Source organism: Diabrotica virgifera, chromosome 10, assembly GCF_917563875.1.
Source record: "Diabrotica virgifera virgifera chromosome 10, PGI_DIABVI_V3a".
NCBI lineage: Eukaryota > Metazoa > Arthropoda > Insecta > Coleoptera > Chrysomelidae > Diabrotica > Diabrotica virgifera.
In genome coordinates, this window is record NC_065452.1 from 5,257,719 (window position 1) to 5,275,829 (window position 18,111).

The 18,111-nt window shown below is 32.8% G+C and overlaps 1 protein-coding gene across 3 annotated transcripts in view; it reads right to left on the minus strand.

The window, feature by feature from the left end:
• Positions 1–964: 964 nt before the first annotated feature.
• LOC114331653 (dihydrodiol dehydrogenase 3-like) overlaps positions 965–18,111 on the minus strand; it is a 31,275-nt gene continuing 14,128 nt past the window's right edge. For all 3 annotated transcript variants that reach the window (XM_050641489.1, XM_028281278.2, XM_050641488.1), the window contains 3 exons: positions 12,077–12,324; positions 5,437–5,700; positions 965–1,101 (listed from right to left, as the gene is read on the minus strand). In XM_050641489.1, the coding sequence (XP_050497446.1) occupies positions 1,071–1,101; positions 5,437–5,700; positions 12,077–12,324 (543 nt within the window). In that variant the 3' untranslated portion in view covers positions 965–1,070. The remainder of the gene's footprint in view (positions 1,102–5,436; positions 5,701–12,076; positions 12,325–18,111) is intronic.

Below are 18,111 nucleotides of genomic sequence, written 5' to 3' on the forward strand. Positions count from 1 at the left end.
TTTATCAGATCTAAAATTTCATTAAAACTTTCAAAATTAATTTTGTAATATGTATAGAAACTGTTCTCATCTCTGCGAAGTTCCAGGTACAATTTATGAAATTCTCCTTGTTGCTTCCGCTTCAGGTTAATATCATGTACCCAAACATCTCTTCTTTTTCTGCAAAATAAACTACCTAAACAACTGCATACATATTTAAATGGAAAAAATAGAACGCCCTCGGATAGGACTTTTCAACGATTCTCATTTGTTTCGAGCTTCTCTCATATGACGTATAATCCGTGCATAATATTAATACATACGACATTTAATGTATACGACATATGATAGAAGCTCGAGACAAATGAGAATCGTTGAAAAGCCCTATAACTTTATTTAAATTTCTTTCTTTTTCGGAATTGATTATGTTACATACCTTCTAATTTGATTGAATTGTCTTTCTTCATCCAACAATACTGCAACAAGCAATGCTTTCTTCTTCTTGTAAATCGCACATTGTATGTACTATAATATATTTCCAACTGTATTATTGAATAATTTTATACTAATGAAATCGTAGGTCGCTATCGCGCCGATGTGTTCGCTGTGTACAGAAACCGAGATCGCCATCGCGATTGTGGACGCGATCGCGATCGTGGTCGCTTAGATGTGTTCTCCGCTTTATATCGCCGCGATCGCAGTAAGAACGCTGCACAAATTCCTTTGATCGTTAGCAGATCGAGACAAGTATGTGCTGATTCACTTGTTTTCTTCAGACGAGTTGAATCGCGATCGCCGTCGTGAACGCTATCGCGTCGTTATCGCTTCGGTGTGTTTTCCGCTTTATACTGATTCCACAAACAATAGCGCAATGCAATGACGGCTAGTCTGTTGTCTGTCATAAATTTATATCAGTAAAGTTTCTCGTATAAAATTTATATACACAGGTATAGGAAGGAGTTTGTATAGATCAGTAAAAATATAATATTCTTAAAATGTTTATTAAAAATTAAAATTTGCTACAACAAAATTGTTATCAATAAAATATTAGACAATAAGTGAACGGTTATTTTCAAATTATTAAAAACACGTTAAAATGGATATTCAGCATTTTCTTTTAATCTGAAACAAAATAAACACATTAGAATTAAGAATATCATGCCACCCCTACTCTTGGGCTTGCCCTTAAACCCACCCTCGTAGAAGAGGTAAACATCGATTTAATGAAAATCTGTACGCCGCGCCATAGAAAAAAATTTTTCCAGCAAGATATGTAGCTGAAATAATTTTGAACAAAAATGGTTATTAGCACTTTTGTGTAGAATGAACCGTTCTCTCAGAAACAACGTTTGAAGTTACTGGCCATTTTAAATGCCAGTTATGCGGGCGAGATACATTTTTTAGATAAAATTTCGAGTCAACTCCAACTAAAACGAGCAGTAAGAGTTGATTTGAAAAATTTAATTCAACTTTTACTAGTTGAAGTCGACTCTTCCTAATCCTTGTTAGTAAAAGTAGATCGCGGGAAAAATATAATCAACTCTTACTAGTTTGAGTTGACTATTCCTGGATCGATTCAGTAAATGTAGATTATACGAGTATAATCTCACGTGCTTTTTTTATTTATGAGTGTGCGTCTCTTTGTTTTGACCGTTTCAACTACTTATCACGACTTGAACATATCCAGTTACATTTAATTTCTAGAATCGGTTGTTTGTGTGAATAAACTCTTACTAAATGGCATTGGGAAGAGTATACTTTAACTAGTTAAAGTCTACTTACTAGTAACTGTTGAATAAAAACCGTTATTTTATATTTATAATCAACTTTTACTAAAACCAGCCGTTTGAGTTGACTTGAACTAGGAATAGTTAACTCCAACTGGATAATCAACTTGAACTGAACATATCCACTCGACGGTAAGAACTTGCGTTGTGCAATTTTTGGATAGGGGAAAAACATTGAATTCGCGACCGTCATTGCGACTGTCATCGCTTATGCTATATATTATGTGTATGTATACATAAATTGTAGAGAGGTATTTAAATATAAAATAAATGTAAAACCTATTTTTGGATGGGGGAAAAAGGATTTATTTCGCGACCGTCATCTCTTCGGCGAAATAAATTTTGTACGTCTATTTATTATGTGTATGTATATAAAAATTGTGTAGAAGTATTTAAATTTAAAATAAATGTAAAATCTATTTTGAAATGGGGAAAAGAATTGATTTCGCGACCGTCATCGCTTCGACGAAATAAATTTTGTACGTATATTACTATAATGTACGTATAATAATAGTAATTATTGAAGTAAAAACTTCTTTAGGGACGTTGTGCACTTTTTAGATGGGGAAAAGTATTGAAGTAGTGACCGTCATCGCGACCGTCATTGCTTCGACGAAATAAATTTTTGAAACGAAGACTTTTTTAGGGACGTTATACACTTTTTAGATGAGGAAAAATGTTGAATTAGCGACCGTCATTGCTTCGATAAAATAAACTTTTGAAGTGAAAACTTCTTTAAGGACGTTGTGCACTTTTTAGATGGGGAAAAAGTATTAAATTAGCGATCGTCGTTGCTTCCGACGAAATAAATTTTTGAAGTGAAAACTTCTTTAGGGACGTTGTGCACTTTTTAGATGGGAAAAAATATTGAGTTTGCGACCGTCATCACTCATGGGCGGAACTAAATTTCGTACGTATATATGTTACGGACAATGACGTAAATCCGGCCATTAACGTTATTGGCCGGCCAATAACGACAATGGCAGGTTGAATTGGTCATTGTCGACAATGGCCGGATATTAACGTTATTGTCCATAGAAACTGGACATTGATGATAATTTTAAATTCTTGATAAAGTTTCTGTCATTTCCCGGCCAATGTCGACAATGCCCGTTGTTAATCGGTCAATGTTGATATTTTAACTAAAAGATAGGTTATGTGTAGGTTTACTACTGTTTACTTCATGTACTATGTATATTGTGTATTGTTTTCGTGCTTAAATTATTCGTAAATTTATTTAATAAGTGTTATCATGGATATCAACGATGTGCGCACTCGTTTTAATAATTATATAAACTTAATAGTCAAGTCAAAACGTGATGACAATAAAATAAATCATTTTTAAACTGTGATGAATACAATAGCTGAAAAAGTGAAACTAAAGAAGCGAAAAATATTTTGAGAACACCGAGTGCTAAAAAAAACAACAAAGCACTATAGAATGAAATTTAATAATCAAGCCAGCTCCCGCCAGCCATCTGCCTCTTGGAAGTTTAAACATTAATTTAAGCGAAAAACCATTGTTTATTTTTGAAACAAATATTTTTTTCTGATTTATGACAGCAGTAAATGTATTTTGAATTAATTAAATTACATACATTCTTCTTTTTTTGTTAAATAATTTAATTAAAAAAAAATGTTTGGACATTCTTTATAATTAATTATGTAAGTGTTTATGTAACTGAATAGAGAATTGAATAACCTTTCAAATGAGGTAGCACACGACCCCTATTGTCATTTAAAAAAATCATCAATTACGTCGTCACACCTAGATGGAAGACGTCACTAGTATGCCATATATGCCAAAATATCATAATTTAAAAATAAAAATCGACCTGTTTCGGCATTTTTCCTTAAAGTTGCCGGTTTACGAAATAACGAATTTATTCCTTTCATTTGCACCATACTGTATATAAAAATATTATTATTTCCTTGTTTGTATTTATGAATACATATATGTTACCCATATTATGATAAATAAAGACGTTCTATTTGTTTTTAATAATTATAAATATATCTGCAACTACTTTCAGAAACATCTTAGAATCTCATTTTAAACACTTACCCGATTGGCTTCTGAGGCACGATTTATCAACATTGGCCATTTGCTTCTGGCCACTGTCGTTATTGGCCGGTTATTGATGAAAAATCTAATTTTACTTTTTAGTTTTTACAACATTGGCCAATATTTAAGGTTATTGTCGTTAATGGCCGGACATTGTCGTTAATAGCCAAGGAAAATGGACATTCACGACAATGCCCGGCCATTAACGTCAATGTCCAATTTACATCATTGACCGTAACATATACATAAGTAGCATAGAACGTACGCAATGCGTATATAATATAGCTATATCACTTCTTTTTGGATGGGGAAAAAGCATTGAGCTCGTAATTTATATACTATAAGAAGGTTTCACTTCTGTCGGCACTCCCATGAGTGCTTTAATTTTTGTTATTAATTTTATTTCTTTTATAGACTTTTCCGATATATGTAAATATATTTATTGGGAGTAATCCAAAAATTTCCTTTAAAATAAGTTTATTTTGACCTTTCGATTTATAATCATAAGAAAATAGCTTCAGAACAATAACACGAAGAGTATGTATGTAGAAGACCTAAGTACAGGAGTGACAATCCTCTTCTGTACAAAGTACAGAAGGGCAGAATATAGGATAGTAACAAAGAGAACGAGACAAATCACTAAGTGGTCGGGGAAGTGTTGTAATACCAAGAAAGAGATTGTTTGATCAATTAAACAATGCAGAAGGCTAATATCAAAGAAAAAACAGGCCTTAGGAGACTATATAAGAAGGAAGAAAAAGAAGAATATTATTGCTGGTACTGGGAACTAATCAAGGATTTATGTTGCCCTAAGTTTTCAATTGGTTAAAAACTCAAAAGTTAAAAAGTGAACAAAAAGTCATAAAAAAATCTTAAATACAAACATACATAACCAATATCATGACAAGACATCTCGTAACGCGAAAGTTTGTAACCCCACAAATGGTAACGGACAATTCGTAACGGCGACAGTTTATAACAGCGACAGTTCGTAACGTCAAAATTAAATTATTCTGTTTATTCTTGTTAACGTGGGAACGTACTTTTATTACAGTTACAATTGAAATTGCATTTATTAATTTAAGGTACCAGTATCAGGATAAGTATTTTTGACACATTTCATATTTTGTGGAGAAATAGAATTTTAAAATTACGTCTTCGAATAAATAGAAACTGTTTTTATTTGTTTCTTTATTTTTCAGACTTAGTTTTTATACTTTAAAGTAATAATTCAAGATAAAAAAAGTTTAAAAAAATTCTGTAGTTGTCATATTAACAAGACTATATGCAATCCATGTGTGAAATAGATTTAAAAGGTAGTGGCCTTGAAAAAAGTACTATTACTTTTAGTAGGTATAGGAAATGAATGCAAAATGTATTTTTGTATAGATTCAGTAATAGTAAATTTTCTAAAAAAATAAATGTTGGTGTTACGAATTGTACCGTTACAAATATGTATGGTTACAAACTGTCGCCGTTACGTAGTGTCGCCATTACGAACTGACGCCGCTACGAATTGTCCGTTACCGTTTGTCGGGTTACGAACTGTCGCGTCACGAGATGTCATGGAACCACAAAATATACATTCCCAAATCAAGTACTTACTGAGGAAAGAAGATGGCCAAATCCACAACTCTTCCTTCTTCTCCTTTATCCAGATTCTCGAGCATCTTCATATCCCGGTTATCGAGCTTAAAATCAAATACTTGAAAGTTTTCTTTTATTCTATTTGGATTCGAACTTTTCGGTATAACACACACATCTTTTTGGATTAAAAACCTAAGAAGGACCTGAGCAGATGTTTTATGATGTTTTTCTGCAATTTTTCTTACTGTTGCATCATTTAGAAGATTTGGTTGTTTAATAGCTCTAAAAATTTTTGTAGACTATTGTAAGATTAGGAAATAATTACATATTATAATATATTGTAGCACATATAATATACAGTATTTAATAAAATAAAAAAAGACAACCTTTTAATACCAAGGGACATATACAAGAGTGTACAAACTACAGGGCCAGAAAACTACTTGGTCACACCATGAAAATATGGGGAGAGTAATTGATAGATGGTGAAGAAACCGAAATATCCAATAAGTAATCAATGTAGCTTTTTGCAGGGCAGATTAACAACAGATGCAATTTTTATTATAATTCAGTTGATGGAAAAATACAGGAATAAAGAAACAAACGCTCATATGGTATTCATTGATCTTGAGAGAGCATAGGGTAGAGTTCCTCGAGAGATTCTGTGGTGGACACTCGATAAGAAAGGAGTCCCCGGTAAATATTTAAAGATTGTGAGAGCTATTTATGAGAGAGTAACAACTAGTGTTAGGACATGTGTGGAAGAGACTGATAAATTTCATGTGAAAGTAGGATTGCACCCAGGCTCCGTGCTTAGTCCTTATTTATTCTCATTAGTTTTGGATTGAGTAACACCGAAAGTACAGGATAACATTTCCTGGTATTTAATGTATGCTGATGGTACTGAACTGAATGTTGGGCAGTGAAAAGGAAAGAGGAACAACGAATGCATGTGGCGGAAATGAGAATGCTTAGATGGATGAGTGGAGTAACAAAGAAGCATAAAATTAGAAATGAGTATATTAGGGGAAGTCTATTTGTGGCACCAATTGAGGCCAAAATGAGAGAGCATAGGTTAAGATGGTTTGGTCATGTTCAACGTCGAGACGTTAATCACCCAATACGAAGAATAGCTGAAGTGCAGATTCCTGGAAGGAGTAGGAGAGGAAGACCAAAGAAGACCTGGGGGGAGACGATAAGGCAGGACATGTTGGTAAAGGGGATTAACTTTGATATGACCCAAGATAGAATTGTGTGGAGAAATGCAATTAGGGAAGCCGACCCCGCATAGGGATAAGGCAAAGAGAATGATGATGATAATGTATGCTGATGGTGTAGTAAATAGTGAAAGTGACTTAGAACAAAAACTGGAACAGTGGAGAGACGCTCTCGAGAAAAAAGGTTTAAAATATAATAGAACAAAAACAGAGTATTTGGAATGTTCATTTACAGATGAAGGTACTACAAATAAAATGATTTTTTGAATGGTGAAATGATTGTGAAAAGTCTGGGCTAAAAAAGTCTGGGTACAAAAGTCTGGCAGACTGTCTGTAGTTTTAAGTAGGTAATGTAGTAAGTAGGAAATATATGGAGATGCATGCAGTAGAATTAGGGTTGGATGGATGAAGTAGAAAAAAACGAATGGTGTGTTGTATGACAGGAAAATTCCAATGAAGACCCCATGAGACTTTTACTTCATACTGAAGTAAGATGGCTACCTGAAATGCTAGAAAAGATTTGTGGAACTGTTTGATAACCTTTGAAAAAGTTTGAAAAGTTTCATTGACTCCAAAAATGTAAAGTAACTGATACCTCTTTACTTGTTATTGCCAACCATCTAAATATTCTATCGCCTAATTTAAAAGAAAGATTTTGTGGTTTAAAACAAATTGATTTTGAACATGGATGATGCAGCCAATGATAGAGGATTTGTCTGATATATCAAGAAGACCTCGCAGAATTGCAAGATAATGAGTCAGATTACAATTTATTTAATAAAAAAGGAACGATGGCATGGCTTTGCGAGGAAAAAGAAATCAAGTATCCAAATCCAACCAAATCTAGCTAGAAAACTATTGCTACCATTTCCATCTTCATATTTAGCTGAATGTGAATTCAGTGCTGTAAATGATTTTCTGGTAAAAAAAATAAATCAGCTGGATATAACACAACGTAAAGACTTGAGACTGAAGCTAACCAAATTGGAACCTAATATAAAATCTCTGTGCAAAAAGCATCAAGTACAAGAATCTCACCAAAGTAAAATAATAAATTAATATAGAAAAATCTTCGGACAATTCAATTTTTTAATATTAAAAATTATATAAATATGTTACATAGGTGGGGTGCATAGGAATTTTAGAAGGGCTAAGGGGGACATGGCCTAAAAAAGGTTGGGTAACACTGGTATAGAGCATAATTCCGAAAGCCGATCGAAATTGAATGAACAGTTTAGCAACAATTGAATTGTTAATTACAAATTTACGGTCGCTACAATAACCACAATAATTATGATACCTACATAAGAATAACTATGATTTTTGTACAAAAAGACACTGTACACTGTACCTATCTAATGCTTTTTACGGAATTGGAATTGGACTATTTAAGCGGCCTCAGGAATATTTTAAAATTATAAACAATTTTTTGGCTTTAATTTTTAAATTTACCTGTTTACAAAAACAAGGGAGATATACAACAATGTACAAACTACAGGGCTATAAAACTGCTTAGCCACACCATGAAAATATGGGAAAGAGTAATTGATAGACGGATACGTGAAGAAACCGAAATATCCGAGAATCAATTTGGCTTTATGCAGGGTAGATCAACAACAGATGCAATTTTCATTATAAGGCAGTTGATGGAAAAATACAGGAGTAAAGAAACAAACGCTCATATGGTATTCATTGATCTTGAGAAAGCATATGATAGAGTTCCTCGAGAGATTCTGTGGTGGGCACTCAATAAGAAAGGAGTCCCTGGTGAATATGTAAAGATTGTGAGGGATATGTATGAGGGAGTAACGATTAGTGTTAGGACAGGTGTGGGAGAGACTGATAAATTTCATGTGAAAATAGGATTGCATCAAGGTTCTGTGCTTAGTCCGTATTTATTCTCATTAGTTTTGGACCAGATAACAGCGAAAATACAGGGTAACATTCCATGGTGCTTAATGTATGCTGATGATGTCGTGTTAGTAGGAAATAGTGAAAGAGACTTAGAACAAAAACTGGAACAGTGGAGACAAGCTCTGGAGGAAAAAGGTTTAAAACTTAGTAGGACAAAAACAGAGTATTTGGAATGTTCATTTAAAGATGGAGCTACTACAAATAAAATGGTATCTTTGGATGGTGAAATGATTGTAAAAAGCAATAGTTTTAAGTACCTAGGATCGGTATTACAGAGTAATGGAGAAATAGATGGAGATGCATGCAGTAGAATTAGGGCTGGATGGATGAAGTGGAAAGAAGCGAGTGGTGTGTTGTGTGACAGAAAAATTCCAATGAAGCTGAAGGGAAAATTCTATAAAACAGCCATAAGACCAGCTATGATGTACGGAACTGAATGTTGGGCAGTGAAAAAGAAAGAGGAACAGCGAATGCATGTGGCGGAAATGAGAATGCTTAGATGGATGAGTGGAGTGACAAAGAAGGATAAAATTAGAAGTGAGTATATAAGGGGAAGTCTAGGTGTGGCACCAATTGATGCCAAAATGAGAGAGCATAGGTTAAGACGATAAGGCAGGACATGTTGGTAAAGGGGATTAACATTGATATGGCCCAAGATAGAATTGTGTGGAGAAATGCAATTAGGGAAGCCGACCCCGCATAGGGATAAGGCAAAGAGAATGATGAAACAATTTTTTGGCTTAAAAACAAATACAATATCTCGGGAAATATTAAATTAAATCGTGAAAACGGTATTGGAAAAAAAGGGACAGGAAGCGTCATTTAAAAGAAAAAAAGTTTAATTGTGATGCGTGGTTCCTGAGATACAACGTCAAAGTTGACCGGCATTTACGCCAAAGATATAAACAATAAAATCATAATTTTCGAACCATCACCTTTTTATTTTTGTCCTCTTTCTCCACACAAATTTTCATATCTTTAAAATACTCGTAACATATATTATTATAATAAAAACTATTGATATTACGAGTGAAAATTGCCAAAAATAGCAAAATTCCAATCAAAAATTAGATTGAAGAAAATGTAATCTCAAAGTTCAACATCGGCATACGTTAAAAATATGCATTTTCTCGGCTTCCCATGGAGCAATCTTCTTCATACTCTTTTTGGTCCCAAGTATCTTGAGTAGAGCCATCTAACTAACACATTATTAAATGTCAATATTGCTTTTGTTTTATTATAACAAATTAATTTATTTGTAAGAAAAGAAAACTACATATTTTTTCCAGTTGTAGCCTTTTTTATATAAACTTACTACAAGTGTACCTTTTAACGTTAAAAACACAAATATTCTCATTTGAAAGCTGTATAGTTATTTAAACAATCTTTATTTAAACAAATTAAAAAATTTTGTTATAATAAATAAATTAATTTATTATAACAAAACAAAAGCAACTTTGACATTTAATAATGTGTTAGTTTGATGGCTCTACTCGAGTTACCTGGGAACAAAAAAAGAATGAAGAAAATTGCTCCATGGGAAGCCGAGAAAATGCTCCTCGTAATATCGATAGTTTTTATTACAAAAAGGTGATGGTATTCATATATTTTTATACAAAAATAAAAAGATGATGGTTCAAAAATTATGATCCTATTGTTTATATCTTTGCCATAAATGCCGGTTACCTTTGACCGGTTGTATCTCAGGAACCACTCATCCCAATTAAACGTTTTTTCTCACCATCTGTGTTTTGCTCTGGGGGGGTCTGGCTTTTTGGGTCTGCTGGTCTTCGTGACAGTAGTGGGAAGTTTTCTTTCTTCTTTTTTGGCTTCGGTTCTTCAGCCGGCGGTGGCTTTTTGGTCGCTGGGTTCTTTGGTTCGGGTTTCGTCAGCTTTTCCGGTTGGATTTTGATGTTGTTGTCCTGTTGTGGCCTCGGTAGCTTTGGTGGCTGCTTCTCCTGTTGGCCAAACTGACATCGAAAATCAAATGTCATATTTTTTAATCCATTCTGAAATACTTTGCCAGACACATGATTAAAAAACACGTAGTACCTTCTTCTTCTTGTAGTTCCTTCTCCTATCGGAGGTTGGCTATCATCACAGCTATCCGTACCTTATTGGCGGCTGCTCTGAAAAGATCTACTGAGCTACAACTATACCACTCTCTTAAGTTTCTCAGCCAGGAAATTCTTCTTCTACCTATAGATCTTTTACCCTGTATTTTACCTTGCATTATGAGCCTTAATATCTCATATTTCGCACCTCTGGTAATGTGGCCTAAATATTCTAGCTTTCTTGTTTTGATATTCTTTATCACCTCGTAATCCTTTTGCATCCTTTTTTAACACTTCTGCATTTGTAACTCGTTGGATCCATGGTATTTTCAAAATCCTTCTATAGCACCACATCTCAAGTGTCCAGCTTTCCACTCCATACAATAAAGTCCAGAACACGTAGCATCTTAAGGATCTTATCCTCAGCTCCAGAGGAAGGTCTCGATTAATAAACATCTTTTCGTACCACTGCGTAGTACCACTTTTTTTTGTTAATGCTTCATGCTAAAAAAATCTTCATTTTGTTGCAAATACAGCACTTTTTTGTTTAATTTCTATCCTATTTGTCACTAAAGAAATACATGTATGTATGTAAAGATGTATGTAAATAAGGTTTTCATTCGCCTATGGGTAAATAGTATTGCTATATCAATACAGTTCGATTATCCGAAAAAATCGATTTTCCGAACACCCCTGTTCCCCAATTAGTTCGGATAATCGACGCTCTACTGTAGTAGGATAACCGCAATGGAGATGAGACATCTACGAGCTATAGCCGGAAAGATCAAATGGGATAAAATAAAAAATGAGACAATAAGAGGGATAACCAAACAGGAACCAATCATGAACAAAATAATAAAGAGACCATTAAACTGGTATGGACATCTGATGAGAATGAAACCTGTAGAATAACGAGAAAAATTCTCAAAACAAGAAATATCGCAAATAAGAAAAAAGGCAGACCAAGGAAAAAATGGATACATCAAATAGTGGATGCGGGAAAGGTTAAAAAGAAAACGCTTGAAGAAATGAAAATAATAGCACAAAACAGAAAAGAATGGAAGATGTGTGAATATGTAGCTAAACTAAACCCAAATCCGACACCTGAAAGGGTATACGGAAGGGGAGAAAAAAAGAAAGATGTTAAAATTTAGTAGTACGTGGTTGGCAGTGGCGCACCTAGGGGCGGTTTTGGGGGTTAAAACCCCTCTCAGGGCATATAAAAAATATACAAAGAATAGAAAATGTGACTTGTCTTTCACAAACACAATACAAAAAAATATGGTGCCCAAGCCAACCCCCCCTCCCCCCAGAGGAAAATTCTCCACTGATGGTTGGAATTGAAAAATTTATTGAGAGGTTTACTCGTTTCTAGGATTTTGGGTATTTCAATAAAGGTACAATATACAGGGTGTTGTATTTAAAAAACCAAAGAGACTAAGAAACAGTTAGTTCTCAATTAACTACACTTACTTCTTTAAGTTTTCATCTAAAAACTGCCCTAAGTTGGGAGTTCCCAAGGGAGAGTAGGCTGTTACAACAATATTATTGTCTTTACAAAAATTAACATGATCCTGATTTTGAAAGGACGCATGCATTTCCACTTGTGAACACACTGGCTTTAGTGTGGCAATTTTTATGATTTTTTTTATCTGCGAAATATTAAAGTTAGAAACTCCTATGAATTTTGTTCGGCCTGCTTCAACTTGTTCTTCCATTTTCTAAAAAATAATGGTATAATAAAATGTAAATAAATGTAATAAAAATAATAATGTTGTATTTTTAAGAAATTGGATATAGAAGGACAAAATTCATACATGTTCAACAGCGTTTCAGAATTTACTTACCTGGGTGTAAAAGTAGATGAAAAGCTACATGGGAAAGGGGAGATAAAAGCAAGAATAGCAAAAGGAGACAAAAAGTATGGAGCATTGCGAGCATTAATAAAATCCAAATATATCTCAAGAAAAACAAAAATTAGAATCTACAAAACAGTTATCAGGCCTACAGCTATATATGCATGTGAAACATGGGTGCTTAAAAAATCAGAAATAGACCTTTTAGAAAGATGGGAGAGGAAAATACAAAGAGCAATAATAAGGAACTTGAAGAACTATATATCGAACCAAAAATAACGACGGCAATCAAAGCACAGAGAATAGGATATGGACACATTGAAAGAACGGGAACGGAAAGAATACCAAAAATGGTACTCTCACCGAAAACCAATACAAAAAAGAAGAGAAAGTAGACCAAGAAAAAATGGAAGGACAGCGTATATAAAGCCTTACAAAAAACTAATATTAAGAATTGGAAAAAAAATTCCTTTGGACAGGAAACAATTTAAGAAAGTGGTCAAGAAATGTATGGAAAAAATTTAAATAAATGTAATATTGTATATGTATAGTATAAGTAGTATAGGATATAATATACAGGCTGTTTTGTAAAGAATGGGTCATAGCTTAACCTTAGATTCCTGACGTTAAAAAAGGTCGATTCAGGCTAACTTACCTTAGTACGGAAGTTGATAATAACCAAAATACAGGGTGTCCAAGTTAAACTTTTATTTTATCTATTTTTGAATATTTCCTGACAGGCATGGGATAACAACACAGAATTTGGTAAGTGGGGTTTTTTTGGGAACAGATATCTAAATTCCGTACCAAAAAGTATATATTAGCCAGAGGGCGCCACATATGTCTTTCAGCGCTCATTTAATACGTTCAATTTTTTTTATCCCTCACTCTACATAATTTTAAATCAAAACTTTTATTCGACTATTATTTTTACTTAAAAAAGGTATACTACATTCATCTCGCAAAACTCAATCGTTTTTAAGATAAATGCATTTTAAATCTACGATCAAAATTCAATTTTTTGGATTTCATTGTAGTTACTAAAATCCATTTGACATATCCTTGTCATACTTGACAGCAAGTGTAGGTACTCTATATTCTACTAAATTATGTCAAACAAACGTTTCTGGTTACTACCAGTGGCGTACGAGGAGAACAAGTGAATGGTTGACCCTTTACGAATTCTACGCCACTGGCGAAATTGCTATTTTAGTGCAATTTTTGGATTCTCCAATACTTTCTATGAAAATATTATACGTTTCATTCGTAACGATAGTCATTAGTTTTCGAGATATTTGGAATTAAAAACGAAGTGGCATAATACATAATCAAAATAACTGTGCCGTTTCATTTTTAACTTCAAATATCTCGAATACTAATGACTTTATCGTTACGAATGAAGAATACATTATTTACACACAAAATATTGCGGAATCTAAAAATTATGCTAAAATAGCCGTTATGTCAGTGGCTTAGAATTTGGGAAGGCCATTCACTTTCTCCTTTCGTACGCCTCTGGTAGTAGTCAGACTCGACTATTTAACATAATTTAGTAGGGTGTACAGTACCTACACTTTCTGCCAAGTATGATAAAGATAATATTTTAAATAATTTTAAAGCACCGGGTACAAAAATAATAGTTCCTAATATTTTAAATAAAGAATAAATTATTAAAAAAACTTTTCCACATATCCGTGAAATACTTGGTAGAAAGTGTAGGTCCTATAGACCCTACTAAATTATGTTAAATAATCGGTTCTGTCTACTACCAGAGGCGTACGACAGGGGAAAGTGAATGGTTGGCCCTTCCCAAATTCTACGAAACTGACGGAACTACTATTTTAGCATAATTTTCAGATTCTCCAATACTTTATATGTAAATAATATACTCTTCATTCGTAACGAGAAAGTCATTACTTTTCTACATATCTGAAGATACAAATGAAACGACACAGTTATTTTGTTTAATGTATTTTAACTTTTAAAATATTTAAAATTTTAAAAACCCTTCGTTTTTAACTTCAAATATCTCGAAAACTAATGACTTTATCGTTACGAATGAATAGTATATTTTTTACATAGAAAGTATTGTCGAATCTAAAAATTGCAATAAAATAGCAATTCCGCCAGTGGCGTAGAATTTGGGAAGGGTAAAGCATTCAATTTCCTCCCGTCGTACGCCACTGGTAGTAGGCAGAAACGTTTGTTTAACATAATTTAGTATGGTGTAGAGTACCAACACTTACTACCAAGTGGGTATAACAAGGATATGTCAAATGGTTTTTAGTAACTACAATGAAATGCAAAAAATTGAATTTTGCATCGTAGATTTAAAATGCGTTTATCTCGAAAATGGTTGAGTTTATTGAGATGAATGTAGTATACCTTTTTTAAGTAAAAATAATAGGGGAATAAAAATTTTGATCTCAAAATTATGTAAAGTGGGGGATAAAAAAATTGAACGTATTAAATGAGCGCTGAAAGACGTATGTGGCGCCCTCTGGATAATATATCGTTTTTGGTATGGAATTTAGATTTCTCGTCCAAAAAAACCCTCACTAAATTTCGTGTTGTTATCCTATGCCTGTCAGGAAATATTCAAAAATAAATAAAATAAAAGTTTAACTTAGACACGCTGTATTTCGGTTATTATCAACTTTTGTACTAAGGTGAGGTAGCTGAAATCGACCTATTTTAACCTCAGGAATCTAAGGTTAAGCTATCGCCCATTCTTTACCAAAAACCCTGTATGTGATAGTAATTGTAAGGAAAAATAAAATCTTTCAGCCCTAGGCCTTCAATGCCTGTTGAGCTTAATAAATAAATAGTAATTTTAGACAATAGATGGGCAGAATAAATAACGCATAAATTAAGAAACTTAATATGGGAATAAACTTGTAGAAATAAATATAAAAAAAGTTTAATGTTGTTCTGATGCTATTTCCTTGTGGCATTTTTATGATGAACTATTTTTATGGGAAATAAACCACAATTAAATTGAAAGAAATAATTTTATTAAGGTTTCGACGCCTAAATCGGGTGTCGTTGTCAAAATACAAAACTACTAAAATAAACAAAAATGTTGCTGCTAAGTAAAATATTCTTATAATAATTTATTTAATGTGACTCATTTATATTGGCAATTCAGACATACATATATTTATATTATACATTTTAAAGTAGAAGACTTTAAAGTGATATTGCCAATATTTATGAGTTGCGTTCCTGGGACGACTTAACTGAAAGATAGTTCATTCGATTACATGAAATCAACCCCAACTCAAGAATATCCGTCACAAAAAATCATAGCATCTGATCTGTCTTTAAAAAGACAACCAAATGCAACGATGACAGTAAAATTCTCGCGTTAGAGATTCCATAGTAAATCGCGAGGGAAAACCAGGAAAAAACCTCGTAATATTATCCCATCATCGTAAGTATTTGGTCTTACATTTAATTTACTCTCAAGAAACTAATACCAAATTCTGACTTTAATATGTTTAAATTATAAATAATATTAATTATACATAGATATACAATAAGTAATACTAAAATATAAAATATGTGCTAACTCGACATGTTATTGACTTACTAATCATGGTATTTTCTTTCTGTTAACTTCCTCTTTCAGTATGGGTTACCACATCCTACTGCATTCTACCGAGGAATTTGCGACACAATTGGTTTCATTTAGCATAATTAGAGCCGCTTCTTTGATTTTTCTCTTTTTACTATGTGATTCTTTCAGGACTATAGTTGAATCTATCCACTGAACTCTATGTTCATTATCCCATGCGTGTTGACATATTTGAAATCTATCAAATTCTCTATTTTTATTATAAGACTGATGTTCACTTATTCTAACTTTTAATGGTCTTGATGTTTCACCTAAATAAAATTGTTTGCATTCACAAGGTATGTTATAAGTGCAATTCTTTGTTCTTTCTTGTTCATTGTTAGGTTTAGTTTTAGATAGAATAGATCTCAATGTGTTTGTTGTTTTGAATGTTGTTGAAATGTTGAATTTATTTCCTATTGTTTTAAGATTCTAATTTTCTAATTTAGACGCTTCGAAACGTTAATAAAATTATTTTTTTCAATTTAATTGTGGCTTATTTCCCATAAAAATAGTTAATCAAAAAAAGTATAGTCTGATACGGATGTGTCAGAAGACCGGATTCAGTACAAACAAAATTCTAGAATGGAGCCTAATATGAAGATGAAAAAGGAATGCTTTGAAGGTCGGTAGTGATGAAACAGATAAGGCAATGGACCGAAGAAACCTACAGGATGGAGATTTGCGTAATAGATAGGGCTAGAGAGCATAGTTCAGAGATGGAAAACAGTGAAAACTGTGGAAATTTCTAGTAGTTGTTGTTATATTTTTTTGTATATAATAGCTTCTATTATATTATCAGTTATTTTTTATCAGTGCACACTTTTAAAATGAATCGATTTACTTCAAAATACTGCGTAAGACAATTATTTTATGCATTTGCAATAAAAGGAATTTACTAGAAGGAACTGTTTCTATCAGTAATCCAGGGAAGTAAGATTTTTCTCAGAATTTTAAATTGTCCAGGTATCTGAGATTTTTTTTAGTTATTGTAGACTTATAAAAAGAAAACCTACCTGTTCCCTGCCAAGAGTTCTGCCATGCCTTTCTTTAATTATTAACAATTTAGTGCAAAAAACGCGATTTCTTCTAATTTTTGCACCTCATTAAAAAGCTAAATAGTTGATATAAAATTACAAAATTTTATTTTTTAGAACATTGAAAAATCTACAAAATGGCGATTTTTGAAACTTAAAACTCAATTTGTTGCTTTGCAAACTGCAAATTAAGCCAAAATCGTTATTTGTTAAAAAGTATTAATAAAATCAACCCAGACCTTTGATATTCCACCCAAAGTTGTCTCTTGAGGTATGGTTTGTTCAACAGTAAATGGTTGATTTCAATTAGTGCGGTCGTAAATATTATTAAATTTATCTGACCTGGCCCATTGTTAAGACCCACCCGGAGCGATAAGCCATCGAGGTAGACAGAGTTGGTCTTTTGCAATTAACACTAATTAGACGGTACTCCCATAATAAAGCCTGAAATAAATTTTACCTGAAACCGGGCCTTTTATACCATTATCGGTTAATCCAGGATGTTTATAGTGGTAACTAATTGAACTCAACCATTTACTATTAAACATACCATACTTAACAAACTCTCAAAATTGAGGCCGATCCATCAAGTAGCCTAAAAGATATTGTGTTTGTTTATCCCAGAGACCTTTTTGCAGTGATATACTTAAGACAGAAAATACTGACGATGTGGTAATTCTGCGGATAGCAAATGAAAGTAGAAGATTTACACTATCAATATTTATTAAATGAAGATAAAAAAATATTTATTACAGTCGAAAATCCTAATGCAAAATTATTAACATTCTTAGTTTATAAACATTTAGAATAATTTTAAAAATATTGTCCGTAGAAAAAATCTTTTTACATATTCCCAAAGCTGATCATTTTTCCACAAGTTGGAAAGAAATGGATAGTTATTCTGGGACGATTAGATAAAAAGTAGGAATTATGTTTTTAATTCCCACTAATTTGTTTACAAATAATTAAAATAAGTTATTAGTTTAATCTTAAAGACAA